The 15,195-nt window shown below is 43.3% G+C and overlaps 1 protein-coding gene across 1 annotated transcript; it reads right to left on the reverse strand.

The window, feature by feature from the left end:
- Positions 1–1,806: 1,806 nt before the first annotated feature.
- Positions 1,807–13,800, reverse strand: dio2 (iodothyronine deiodinase 2). Its single transcript, XM_061744149.1, has 2 exons — positions 12,861–13,800; positions 1,807–5,996 (listed from the first exon to the last, which is right to left on the reverse strand). Exons 1-2 carry the CDS (start codon positions 13,134–13,136, stop codon positions 5,397–5,399), a joined length of 876 nt encoding a protein of 291 aa, XP_061600133.1. The 5' UTR covers positions 13,137–13,800; the 3' UTR covers positions 1,807–5,396.
- Between the last annotated feature and the right edge of the window lie 1,395 nt (positions 13,801–15,195).

The raw sequence follows: 15,195 nt of genomic DNA on the forward strand, positions 1-15,195 counted from the left end.
AAAGCACTTTTCATAAAATGTTTTTACATTTATTGTTCAATTTGTCTTATGTTGCTAAATAAATAAACTAAGATAATCGCTCCTGTGATGGTCCCGGACCCCCCCGAACTGTCTCACTGGTCGGCCCGGCCCCGAGGGCGACCCCCCCGAACTACGGATAAACTTGTCGTGACTTTGTTGTCACAAATATGGGCTGACGGGAGGAAGTGTAGAATTAGGTCAGAGTTGTGTGGAAAGATTTTTTTGGGTGGGGGCGGCTGCTGACACATTCTTCCCCTCTCTTTATCTCTTTATCTCTCTATCTCTCTATCTTCCTCCAGAGATTCTTTATCTTCCTCCAGAGATTCTTTATCTTCCTCCAGAGATTCTTTCTCCTTCTGCTGAGTCGGGGATTCTGCCAGAAACAAAGGTCCGGTTCTGGGAGAATCGCTGTAACCAGTCTCCCGGAACCAGGAACTTCAGGAACTTTAGTGTTCTCCACGTCCACGTCCTGATCTGTGGTTATTGTTGTGTTACTTGGTTACTTGTTTACTGCGATAGCGACGTTTGTTTCAAACTTGCATCGATGAAATCAGCCGCTTTGCAAAACCACAATCCAGAAAGAAGGAATTTCTTTGGTTTTACTGTCATATTTTTCATTCTGAATGACTGCAGTCAATTTAGAGATCGTATTAATCTAGAGATCATATTAATCTAGAGATCATGTTAATGCCTCCCTCCTACTTCTCCCCTCTGTGGGGTTGCTGGTGGCCTGGGTTCCGGGCCCTTCCGTGTCGGCCTCTGGTCTCGCGGGTGGCGGGGTTGCTCCCCCCCCTCCCCCACTATAGATACACTTCGGGTGGAACTTTGTTTGGTTTATTACACACACACACACACACACACACACACACACACACACACACACACACACACACACACACACACACACACACGCATGATCATATACATATACACACACACACACATAGACATACACACTGGCTTGTTCACCTGCATGCTGGCTCTGCAGTTTTTGGGGTTAGGTAGCGGTAGCGGTAGCTTAGCTCAGACTGCGATCAGATCTCAAGATTTAGGTCGATTGCTGTTATTGTTTTGGTTGGCTCCGTGCCGGTTTCGTGTTTTGTTTGTGGTTTTTTGTTGCAGATTTCCAGTGCTTGACGTGTGTTTCCGTGTGTTCCTGCTTCCTGGATTGGCAGTGGATGTCGTCACCCCCCCCCCCCCCCCCCCCCAAAAAAAAAAAAAATCACTGGGTTTGTATATATATTAATTATAGTAATAATGCACTTATATATGCTTTTGGTTTCTACCGTCATGGTATCAATCAATAATATGTGTGCAGACAAGGGAAAAAAAAAAAAAAAAAAAAAAATCTAGAGATCATATTAATATTAATCTAGAGATCATATTAATCTAGAGATCATGTTAATCTAGAGATCATATTAATCTAGAGATCATGTTAATCTAGAGATTGTATTAATCTAGAGATCAAATTAATCTAGAGATCGTATTAATCTAGAGATCATATTAATCTAGAGATAATGTTAATCTAGAGATCATGTTAATCTAGAGATTGTATTAATCTAGAGATCAAATTAATCTAGAGATCATATTAATCTAGAGATCATGTTAATCTAGAGATCATGTTAATCTAGAGATCGTATTAATCTAGAGATCGTATTAATCTAGAGATTGTATTAATCTAGAGATTTATTAAAGATCGTACCTCGTCCTTATTGGACGTTATGTTGTGACATTATTAACATAACCATAAAAAATAAAACCAGACATAAAACAAAGTCACAGGCAAAACATTCACCTTTATTTTCCACTCGTGGTTTTTCCTTTTCATGTATAAAAATAGACGTTACAGTAACAGAAGTCACAGCCGACGCGTGTTTGTACACCAACGATGATGTCCTGATGATGTCATGATGATGTCATGAATCTGAGCTGATGATGTCATGAATCTGAGCTGATGATGTCATGAATCTGAGCTGATGATGTCATGAATCTGAGCCGATGATGTCATGAATCTGAGCCGTGTGATTGGAGACCAACGATGATGTCATGATGATGTCATGATGATGTCATGATGATGTCATGAATCTGGGCCGCGGTGACAGGGTGAATTTTCCATCCAACCAGAGACTGAGCCGGCGACTCTTTCGTCAAAGGTTTTCATCTGCCACCTTCGTCACCGCGACCCACGAGCAAGGCATCGGTCCGGCAGCCACGCCACCCACGAGCAAGGCATCAGTCCGGCAGCCGCGCGACCCACGAGCAAGGCATCAGTCCCGCCAGAGTCACTGACCAATGGCCGACGGTTCGGCCCAATGTGTCGAAGAAAATCGGAGGAATGTGAGAATTTGAATCTGAAACAAACTAGAAAAACTGCAAATACGAAGGAAGGAGCTCCGTTGGGAATAAAAACCTCCGGAACTCCAGAAAGCAGAAAACCAGAGTTTAAAGTTTCCTGCGTTAGCTGGGAGGGAATTCATGAAAATCCTGCACTTGGTGACAAGTGTTTGATATTTGGCATGTTAGTTATGGAAATAAGTTTTTCAAAAACCACCGCAAACAAACTTGGAAAACTCCCCCTAGTGGCTGGTTTGCAGAACATTTAAAAATAGTGTTATTTTAATACAATCCTATTGTTTCACTGTGACTTAGTTCTGAGGTTCTGTTCATCTTAAGCCTAAATGAATGAATGAATGAATGAATGAATGAATGAATGAATGAAGCCACTGTTCTCACCCAATCAGATTATTCACACTACAGTGATAGTGACCTGTCCAATAAACAGAAAACTACATTCCTTGGGGGTGAAAATAGGATCTAGATCCTCTATAATCTTTCTATGTGACTTCATTCTAGAGATATGGAGATTTTTGTGCAAAGGTTGACCTTGAAAATTAAATTTGACCTTCAACATGACCTTGAAATAGGAAATTTATCTCAGAATTGAATTCCTAGCACCAAAAAAGTAGAGAAAGTGACAATATACAACAATCTAGGACTGAGAAAAGCTGACCTTTGGTCTTTTCGGCGGGAGACATTTAGTTAGTGTTCTGCAGTTAGTGTTCTGCAAACCGGCCACTAGGGGGCGTCACCATTTGTTTGAAAACCTCATGTCCATAACTAACAGGCCAAATATCAAACACTTGTCACCAAGTGCAGGATCTTGATGATTTTTGACAGATTCCCTCCCAGCTACGTCCACAGCGGCGCTGATGAGTTTATCTGCTGCACTGAAGCTACGCTGATCTAATGTGGCTTTTTCAACTGAGCTCCACAATTAGTGGCAAACACATTCCCTTTTTTCCCTCCAGCTGGAAAAGGGCAGTAGAAATCGGCTCCTGGGCGGATCACGTTACCACCGATAATTGGAGACACAAACACCGAGACCAAGTCCATGTGTGGAGGAGAAACGATCCAGAGGGAAACAACTAAAACAATGTGGTGCACGACGAAAACACGGTGGAGGCTTATGGACGGATCGGTTTTCTTAAAGACGTCTGTTCCCTCTCGGGTTCCTCGGGACACAGAACCGCCGCCAGACGACAGGACTGCGGTGGCGGACTCACGGAAAGGTGCCACTTCCTGTTTCCAGACAGTTTACCAGCTGAACGACTGTACAAGGCTGTTTCTTAAAGTCCTGAGGAGCCAGTCATCTGTTAGTGTTGGAGTTCCAACCTGTGCTGCTGTGCTACGGAATCTGATATATACATTTATATGTAGAGTATTGATGAGGCATTGTGACACCGTGGCTGACCTGAAACTCCAGCTTCCTCCCCCTGCAGGGCCCACACCTTAGAACAGACATGAACCACAGGAATGAGTTCCTGACTGACTGATATGTTAATACCAACTCATTTGGCCACAGACTTGAACCAGGAGAACTCCCTATGGGGTAATTTACAACTCAGTGACAGTCATGCTAAATGCCCGATAACGGCATTTGGCCACAGATCACATCTGACTGTAAATTGTTTTTGTCTCTCACTTGGCTCTTTTATTCCTGCCTTTTGTAGGCTCTGCCCTCTGTAGGTCTGCTCACCGCCGGCTACTGAATAAAACTCTACACTACAGCGGACTAAAACTCTCTACACCACAGCGGACTAAATAATCTTTGGAAGTAGTGTTATTTGCAGTGTTGAATTACTTCCCTCTTCACCGTTCCCACCGCAGATACCTGGACCTTCAGGGTCCTCTAAAGGTTGGCTAGGACATGTCATCGTAACGTAAAGGGATTTAAATCTGTCTGGCTCTTACTGGTCTGTCAAACATCCCCCATCAAACCTCGGCGTATCTACGGCCTGCAGCGAGTTGATGAGTCCTAGCTTGTTTTAGCCCAATCGTCCAACTCTCTGGAGGAACTTGGGGTCTTTGGGACGACCAAGGTTGAAACTTTCGCTCATCACAGCCATAAAAATGGCATTTTATTTCCAGTGCCGAATTACTTCCCTCTTCACCGTTCCCCCTGCAGAGTCCTGGACCTTCAGGGTCCTCTAAAGGTTGGCTAGGACATGTCATTGTACCGTAAAGGGATTTACTGTGTAATTATTTTCAAAATCTGTCTCTTGGTTGACACTGAGTCAAACAATGCCCACTGGAAACCATGAAGCTAACACACGGAAACCTGGCAAACACTTTCCTCTAAAGCTCCAGAAAAAGCCACATTAGATCGAATTTGGTTAAAATGTATGAAGATGAAAAACTGCAGATGTTCTGCATGAAACTTAGCCGAGAGCAAGAGATGACGGCGGATGAGAGTTAGGCGTCGGTATAGTGCACAAACATTTAGCTCAAAGTGTAAAAACATTTCAAATCGACACAATCATCTGAAAATTATTAATTTAAAAAATATTCCTATTCCTCTTTTCAATTCATTTACAAAGCATATAAAACATGACTTCCGCAGGGGAAGGCAGCAAAATTCCAGTTCTTGTTCGCCGCCGCTCCTCCGAGTCCATGAAGCGGCGAAACGTCGGTTTCAGCAGAACTAAAGAAGCTCTGAGATTCTAGAAGATGATGGCCGACCGTTTTTAGTCTTTCTTCTTCAACAAGCCAGAAGATCTGGAGGAGTATCAGGCCCTGTTTCCACGTAGCTAAAACGCTGGTGGGGAAATATCCGTTTTTGTAAATACCCGGATACGTGGAAACGTGGCCGAGCTTCTTTACAGTTTGATTGAAGATGATAGCCGACCGTTTTAGTCTTTCTTCTTCAACGAGCCAGAAGATCCGGCCTCCAGACGGAAGGAAAGGCACTAGTTCCCGGTCGTTGCGGGTCCCGGACGAGCCCCTCCCGGACGAGCCCCTCCCGGACGTTGCGGGTCCCGGACGAGCCCCTCCCGGTCTTGTGCGGGTCCCGGTACGTTCTTGTCCCGGACGAGCCCCTACTGCTGGCCGTAGCTCTGTTCCAGCCACCGGCGGACGCCCTTCAGGTTGTAGAAGAACGGTCCCTTCCCGCTCATGTAGGCCACCTTCCTGCGGTGCACGATGCACACACGCTCGTTGGAGACGCCGTAGGCCACGTTGGCGTTGTTGTCCATGCAGTCGGCCACCAGGCGGCACTGCGGCGGCAGCGAGAAGCTGTCGATTAGCTGCCGCGCCGCGCCCATCCTCTCCTCCAGGTTCTGGTGTTTCCTGAAGCTGAAGGAGCGCGGGCCCATCGGCGGCGCCGCCCAGCCGTCGGACGGGTGCGCCTCGTCGATGTACACCAGCAGGAAGTCGGCCACGTCGCAGAAATCCTCCACCAGCTGCCGGAAGGCCGGCAGGAGGCCGATGAAGGGGGGTCAGGTGGCCGAGCCGAAGTTCACCACCAGGGGCCGGTCCGAGTTACCGAAGTCCAGCAGCCGGCACTCGTCGGAGGTCACGGCGCCGATGGCGGCGCAGGGATCCAGACCGGAGGTCATGGTGCTGATGGCGCTGCTCCACCACGGCCCGTCAGGAACCTTCACCACCTTGGAGTTCGGGGCCTCGCAGCCCAGTTTCACCTGAGGGGAAAAATACGGTCAATTAGCATCAGATCATTTAATCAAGTATCAATAATCGTTCCTACACATGTATATTGATAAAATATTGATATATTGATATTTTTACCCCACCCCTAATGTTTATAAGGTCCATAAGGTGAATAACTGATGTATCAGACGCAACTTTGGTACTTTAGGTCGCCAGGAAATGCATATCAACCTTTTTAAAAACAATTCAAGACTGCAGGGAATAGTTTTCTAGGTGTCGGATTCTCTGGTGTTCCTGTAGAATTCCTACGTGTTCCTGCAGAATTCCTACGTGTTCCTGTAGAATTCCTACGTGTTCCTGCAGAATTCCTACGTGTTCCTGCAGAATTCCTACGTGTTCCTTTAGAATTCCTACGTGTTCCTGTAGAATTCCTACGTGTTCCTGTAGAATTCCTACGTGTTCCTGCAGAATTCCTACGTGTTCCTGCAGAATTCCTACGTGTTCCTTTAGAATTCCTACGTGTTCCTGAAGAATTCCTACGTGTTCCTTTAGAATTCCTACGTGTTCCTGCAGAATTCCTACGTGTTCCTGCAGAATTCCTACGTGTTCCTGCAGAATTCCTACGTGTTCCTGAAGAATTCCTACGTGTTCCTTTAGAATTCCTACGTGTTCCTGCAGAATTCCTACGTGTTCCTGCAGAATTCCTACGTGTTCCTGCAGAATTCCTACGTGTTCCTGCAGAATTCCTACGTGCTCCTGCAGAATTCCTACGTGTTCCTGAAGAATTCCTACGTGTTCCTTTAGAATTCCTACGTGTTCCTGCAGAATTCCTATGTGTTCCTGCAGAATTCCTATGTGTTCCTGCAGAATTCCCTCACACAGACTACGTGTTGATCCACTCGACCGGATAGAAAGCGCAGCGTTCTGGAGGAAACACGACATCCCAACATCCCATCTGCTCTGTTTCAGTTTCCGGATCACGACAGCAGAACTGAAGCAGAACTGAAGCCGCTCCTGGCGGCGCCGGCAGCCCAAACAAAACCCAAACAAAACCCCAGCCCGAACAACGAGACAGTTTCGGGTCAGTTGGCAGCGAGTCGTTGCAGGAATCCAGCCAACAACTGGAGAGACGGAGACAAAACACCGGCCGGTCGGAGCAAATAACAAACCAGTCGCCTGAAACAAGACCACATGGATCTGGAACACATTAAACACTTATTTCTGAAAAAACTAAGTTCCATTTGTGGAGTTTCGTATGGCAAACCGTTTTAACATTTAACAGCTAGACTGGATATGTGTTGCAGATTTCTACAATTACATTCTTCCTGTCCACAACTGTCATCTCAGATTTCCAAAAGGTCATTCTGCCATTCATGTGTGTGGGCTTTCTAATCACAGATATCTACAATTCAGTTACAGAAATCTGTAGTGTGAATTACTGATATCTGTAGTGTGAATTACTGATATCTGTAGTGTGAATTACTGATATCTGTAGTGTGAATTACAGATATCTGTAGTGTGAATTACAGATATCTGTAGTGTGAATTACAGATATCTGCAACTGAATTACGACTACTGTAATTCCAGTTTCAGATATCTACAATTTAATTCTGACTAGTCATAATTCCAGTTCAAGATATATTTAATTCCCTTCAATTCAAGATATTTACATTGTCCTTTTTAGATATGTTAAATTAAGTCAAAACTAGTCAGAACTTAAGTTCCAGAAAATCCCTGGACGACGTCACAGGAGTCCAGTTCCCCGAGTTAAACATTAATCAATGTAATAATTTACCAGTTCCACTTTCTAACTTCAGAAGGACGTCAACGAGTCACATGACGGCAAAAGAAGAGATAACGGAATCAAACCTTGACAGACTTAAAGACCAGGGGCCTCATTTATAAAAGAGTGTGTAGGATTCAAACTAAAAGTGCACGTAAACCCAAAAGCCGAAAATGCCGGGCGCAAAAAAAAATCCGGATCAATAAAACCATGTGCACGCAATCTTGCACGCAATTTTCGCTTTATGAATCACAATCCAGCTGGAAGGCTGCGCAGCTGAATCCGCCTCATATCCCGCCCTCTACACGCCCACTTTTTACCATAAATGCATATGGATGAGCCTACTGAGCATGTGCAGTGGCTCCTGCAGCCTGTTTGGCGTCAGAATGAATGAGACGTGTCGAGCCACCGTGACACTGACTTTCTCTGAGATCAGAGATCGAAATGTTGTGGATGAGGTGGAGGACAGGAAAACCACATTATTGGTCACAGTAAAAGTATAAATAGTATATAAATAGTATAAAATAAAGCGAGTGAGTGGCAGCACGCCGTTGCTGCCCGTGAGTGCCACGATCGCACGACGCAATTACCACTGGGGACAGGGGGGACATGTCCCCCCCCACACACACTTTTCAAAATCATGTATTTGTCCCCCCCACTTTTTGCAGTTTAAAAACTAACGGTAGGCTCAGCCTGTAGGGCTGGGGATCGATTCAAATGTCAAGATTTGATTCGATTCCATTCCGATATTGATTTGGGTTAGTGTAATTAAAACTGTTTTTGGAGCTGTTGCATGAATTATATGACTGTAGTTATGCAAAATATTACTACTAGTATTATATTGAGATTAAACAGCAAGTATTGGCAGCTAAGGATGCTGTAAGGACCAATGTAACCCCAAGACAGTATATAAAGTAATGAAATATAGACAATTTATGCAATTATAACCTAAAACTTTAATGTTTTCATACCTTTAAACATATGTTTTGGGGATAAACAAAAAAATAACCAAAAGTTGTAATGATGAAAAAAAAAAATACATAAATAAATAAAAGGAAAAAAAAAAGGAAAAAAAAATGTAAAAAAATCGATCTTTAGACATATGAATCGATTTTTAGGAATTAATATGAGAATCAATTTAGAATTGGGAAATCAATTTTTTCAACACAGGCCTATCAGCCTGTAATTGCAAATCATCAAAACCGTTAGTTTTGTGCGAAGACGGGACGGAGCCCCGCTCCCCCTCCTCCCCTCCCGTCTCCCCTCAGAGCTGCTCAAGGCTGATTTATGGTTCTGCGTCACACCAACGCAGAGCCTACGGCGTAGGCTCTGCGTTGGTGTGACGCGGAACCATAATTCAGGTTTAAAAGTAAACACAACATTCGCGCACGTACCCGTGCATGACAGGCAGACACACACGGGGAGAAGAGACTATTGCTTTAATTTCAATTTATTTAAAAACTTTATCCTTATGAACGCAATTGTTATATATTCCAACTTTCCTTATTTTAATCAGAACACTTTTTTTTTCCCTCTTCGGTGTGGAGCAGTGGCCCGGGGCGGCCGCCCCTCCCTGCCCCCCCCCCCCCCCCCCCGCCTGCTCCGCTAGTGGTCCTGACTGACGCTGAGCTTCACACACAGAGGACACGATCAGCGCTATTTTATTATAAGTCTGATATATGTTGTGATATGTGATGACATTATTAACAGTATGACATGAATCTTCATTAGCAGGATGTCGTTCATGAATATCCAGCTGATCCAACACGCAGGAAAAACACATGGACAGAGATTTTTATACTTCAAAAACTCATGTAAAGATTCACTTTAATATTTTGAGTTTTAAGCAAAAGATGAACATAAATAAGGTGAAATTCAGCAGAGAATAAACACATATACAGAGCTGTGGCTGAGGATTTACAGGAGTATTCACTTAGGATTCCACTAACGGTAGAAGATAAATATGATTATTGAAGATCAAAACAAATATAGCGTCAGGTGAAAGATTATTATGTTAATATTCAGTCTATTGCTGAAAGATGTTTTGGATTATTTGGAGAATCAAGTGAAGATTAAGATAAGATAAGATAAGAAATCCTTTAATAGTCCCACAGAGGGGAAATTTCCAACATTAGTACAAATATTTGAATTTTACCACAAGCAGAATTTCATATAATCTGCTGTTTTTATAAATAATGTTTTACGGAAGTCGTCGTTCACGAGGAAACACTTCCTGTTCTGGTTTTTTGATTCCTTTTTTTGCTTCTGCAAAAAGCCAAAGTGCAAAAATACATTTGCTGACGTGTTTAAACTGTAATGTGACAATTAAACTCTGGAAACAGTCAAATAAAACCTGAGCTGAACATGAACTTACTGCTGTTGTTGGGAAATAAAATCAGCGTTTTCACTAATCAATATATCCAGGCTTTTACTTCTGTTTCTGTTGTGTTTTTATTGTTAAAGTTTTTGCAAATAACGGAATCTTGAAATACATTTCATTATTTTCTGGCCCTAACAGATTGTAACGTGATGATTCAGCAGGAGGACGAGGCGTTAATACTCGACTTTAACGAAGGTAAAGCTGTTTATTCCTGTATTGATGAGGTCAGGAGGTTTATACTGTAATATAATATAATATATATATATAATATTATATTATATTATATTATATTTATTATATTATATTATATAGTATTATATTATATTATATTATATTATATTATATTATATTATATTATATTATATTATATTATATTATATTATATTATATTTGTTGAATTTACTACGAATGAAGTTTTGCAATATATTCCGACCTCCACCTGTATATTATGACATCAATAAGTAAGACCATAATAATATATGTGTATTGGTTCAATAAGGAACTTTTAATTCCCAATAACGTAACATTTTTTTTTTTAACTTGTTTTTATTATTTTCAGTCTTAACTTTATGAACATCGCGTCAGGCAAAAGTTAATACAGCTCTGTCTGACTTAAACTAAACCGATTTATCTTCACATTCCACCATATTATAATAAAACAAAGCAAGTATTCATTTTAACTTATACCTCTGCAAATTCCAACGTATAAAAATAAAATAAAACATGCCTTTCTTCTGTTAACTTATGTTTCTGCACATTTCTACACAAATAAAGCAAGTCTTCTTTTGGTTTTCCTCATCATGTGAAAATGAAATGAAATAAATAGGAAGTGAAACGTCACTATCTTATAATAAAATAATTATTATTAAGAATGAAGTGTAACGTCACTATCTTTCAACTTAACGAACATTTCATCAAATGAAAAGTAACACAAAACAAGGATGAAGTATTTCCTACAAATACATTAAATAAAATACAGCAATAAAATAAAATAAGTATTCATTTTTCTCTGTTTCATCCAAACTGCACTGAGAAAAGCAGTTTCTCCTGATTATATCTGGACCAGGACCATCAGAACCAGGACCAGGACCATCAGAACCATCAGAACCATCAGAACCAGGACCATCAGAACCAGGACCATCAGAACCAGGACCATCAGAACCAGAACCATCAGAACCAGGACCATCAGAACCAGGACCATCAGAACCAGGACCAGGACCATCAGGACCATCAGAACCAGGACCATCAGAACCAGGACCATCAGAACCAGGACCATCAGAACCAGGACCATCAGAACCAGGACCAGGACCATCAGAACCAGGACCATCAGAACCAGGACCATCAGAACCAGGACCAGGACCATCAGGACCATCAGAACCAGGACCATCAGAACCAGGACCATCAGAACCAGGACCATCAGAACCAGGACCATCAGAACCAGGACCAGGACCATCAGAACCAGGACCATCAGAACCAGGACCATCAGAACCAGGACCATCAGAACCAGGACCATCAGAACCAGGACCATCAGAACCAGGACCAGGACCATCAGAACCAGGACCATCAGAACCAGGACATCAGAACCAGGACCATCAGAACCAGGACCATCAGAACCAGGACCATCAGAACCAGGACCATCAGAACCAGGACCATCAGAACCAGGACCATCAGAACCAGGACCAGGGTACTTTAGCCTGCCGTCTGAACTGGGTCGGCGTGACATTTCTATCTAATAGAACCTGGTGTTTGTTTGTTTTTTTACTTTAATACCTGAACGACCTGAAGGACACAGGCAACCAGCATGTGCAGCATACGGGCTTCTTCCATCGGCTGCTACGAACCAACTTCACTGATTGGAGACTGTAAGTGACTGGTTTGAAGCGCCAATTTAATCCATTCAACTGAACTGTAGGCTATTCTGTAGTAACTGGACTCTATCTACCAAATGAATTAAGTTTGCTTAGTTTTTTTTGGTTTCATCAGTTTGTGCAAATGGAGGAGGAGGAGAGACATCATCTCATCATGATTCGGGTTTAGGAGCTTCACCTTCATGAGAGAGACGCAACAACTGTTTGTCTGTTTTGGAGGTGCAAAGAGAAGGTGGAATAGATGTTTCCTCACAAAGACTGTCACACTGGATATTTACAGTACATTTCCCAGACCTATAAGGCTGGTAGAGGTGACTCCACTGAGCTTTGCCACCTCGGTGGCAACGCTCTATTCTGGGGTGCCGATGACGTGATCTGTAGTTTGCATTATTCGTTTTGGAATACTCAATTGAGGAATATACTGCATGGGATTTGGACTCAGAATAATTGCTATAAATTGCCACGACATGCTCCGCTCAGCACCGGAGCATGGAGACTGGAGAGATGATTAAAAATGTGATGTCCGCGCACCATGAGCTTAAAAGTGTATGTATTGCAAAATAGCCGTTTTTCTACATTAACCGTAACATATATTAAAAATGCATATGCAGACGTTAGAAAGTTAAAAAAATAAATAAAAAAAAGTAGTCCACCCCAAGAATTGAAGTGGCCCCCTTTGGCCCCCCCTACGAAACCGTTTTGGAGGCGCCCCTGGTACCATCACCCCCGGGGACCCCTGCCCTCCCCCCGGTCCCGGTCCCCGGTCCTCGGACCCCTGACCGCCCCTGCCCCCCCCCCCCCCCCCTGGTCCCCGGTGAGTGATCCTCCCCCCGGTCCCCGGACCAGCAGACCCCCCAGGTCTCACCTGCTTGTAAGCGTCCAGCAGGAAACTGTTCCAGACGGCACGCAGCCCCTCGGACGTCAGCATGCGGCGCCAGGGCGGGAGCGCGCACCGGTCCCCGGAGTCCCCCCCGGGGGCCCCGGTGTCCCCCCCGGTGTCCCCCCCGGGGGCGCAGAGCAGCGCGGCTGCTCGCCGCAGCAGAACCACGGAGTCGTACAGCGCCAGGAACAGACAGTTGGAGAAGAATCCCGGCAGGATCGTCAGGGTGACCAGCAGGTCCTCCCCCGCGGTGCCCATCATGGCCCCTGCGTGGGTTCACGGGTCTCCGGTCCCCGGTCCGCTCCGCTCCAAGGCGCACCGATCACGGAGTTTATACGTTTTTTATTTCTAGTGCACTTTTCATTAAAAAAAAGTCTCAAAGTGCTACAAGTTCAAATCAAACCATGAATAAAATCAGCAGGAAAAGGCTTTTTTATCGCGGCTCCGCTCCACTCCAGGGCGCACTGATCTCTGGTTCACGGATCTCCGGGACGGCTCACGGCTCCCCGGGTCTCCGGGTCTCCTGTCCGCTCCAAAGTGCACGGATCGCGGGTCTACGGATCTCCGGTTTACGGATCTCCGGGACGGATCACGGATCACAGTTGACGGGTCTCCGGATCTTGGACACGGATCTCGGATGACGGGTCTCGGGTCTCCGGTCCTCCAGAGCGCACGGATCACGGATCCGCTCCAGAGCACATGGATCTCAGATCTCGGATCACGGCTCCCCGGCTCCCCGGTTCTCCGGGTCTCTGGTCCCTAGGGCGCACGGCGCACCGATCTGCGCACCGGTCAGTGCCGCGGCTTTTGCGCACCGGTGTGTGCGTGACTGCAGATCCCGCAGATCCCGCAGATCCAGCAGATCCCGGATAATCTTCTCTGTTTTCAACAGGATGGTGGTTAAATGTTCCGGATAATCTTCTCTACAACAGGACGGTGGTTAAATGTTAAACCTGCGGGTTTATCTCTGCAGAAAGTCCTGACTCCTCCTTCCTCTCCTCCCTCATAACGCTGGATTAAAATCAACAGATTAACCTTTTCTTGGACCTTTTGATTCGGGAATAATCTTTAATAATCTTTACGGCGAGACAAGTATTTGAAACAGCTGAATGCAAAAGTTGGAGCCAATTCTTTAAACGCAGTTCGTTATTTTAACATCATTGTTTTATGTTTGATTCTGAACTGGTTTCAACCCGAATCTTCAGTTTCACCGGCTTCAGTTCCTTTATAAATGTGTTTATTTTCACTGTCCTCCATATGTAAAAGAACTCATGATTTTATAGAACTCTCCATACTCACTCAGACATGTGAATTTTACTTTTTTCTTTGTTCCTAGAATTTTAAAAGAGGTTAAAGGTAAAAGATCATTTCATTTTAAAGCTCCATCAGATTGGAATAATCTTCCTCTCTTTTTGCGTTCTATTACCTCTTTATTGTTTTAAATTGTCATTATATTCTCATCTTAAAACTAATTGACTATGTTTTTAATTTATTTATGTATTTTTTTGTCCATTTTTCCATTTTTTTCGTATCTGTTATGTTATATTCATGTCATTGTTCCGGTTAATCAATTAGTCTATTTAGTAACTAGACTTTATGACTTTATATTGTTCTATGTCATGTTTGTCTAGACTGTAAAGTGATATATTGTAATGTTGTGAGTTTTCTTGGGACTCCCTTGAAATTGAGATGTTATGTCTCAAGGGGCTAAATTTTAATAAATTCTGAAACATCTTTGTGTAAATAACGTGATTATGATGATACAACCTGACACAAACAATATTTAACTTTTATCTTTATGTTTGCCCAACATGTCAACTTTATTTATAAAGCACCTTAAAAAAACACAGATAAAACAAGGTGCTGAACACGACGAGTCAGAAGGAAAAGAAACAATTAGAAACATAAAAATTGTACGATTGGAACTATTTAAACTCAACGCAATAAGACAAATGAAAACATCTAAAATAGCTAGATAATGGTTAGATGATTCAACCATCATCTGCACTCAGATTACATCTTAGTGTATTTTATTGTATTTTCTTCTGTTGTGTATGTATTAGTGTATTTATTTATTAGTGTATTTTACTGCTGTGTGTCATCATTTCTTCGACTGTAATGTTTGTTTGTCTTTTACATCAACCAGGGACTAAAGATGCTAATTAGCCACTGGCTATAATCTAGCATATTTACATGAAAATGTTATTATTAATATGTACTAATGTCCCTGGTTGATTTCCTTTAAAAGAAGAAGAACCTGGATACACCCGGATACACCTGGACACACCTGGACACACCTGGACACACCTGGATACACCTG

Source organism: Cololabis saira, chromosome 16 (assembly GCF_033807715.1).
Source record: "Cololabis saira isolate AMF1-May2022 chromosome 16, fColSai1.1, whole genome shotgun sequence".
NCBI lineage: Eukaryota > Metazoa > Chordata > Actinopteri > Beloniformes > Belonidae > Cololabis > Cololabis saira.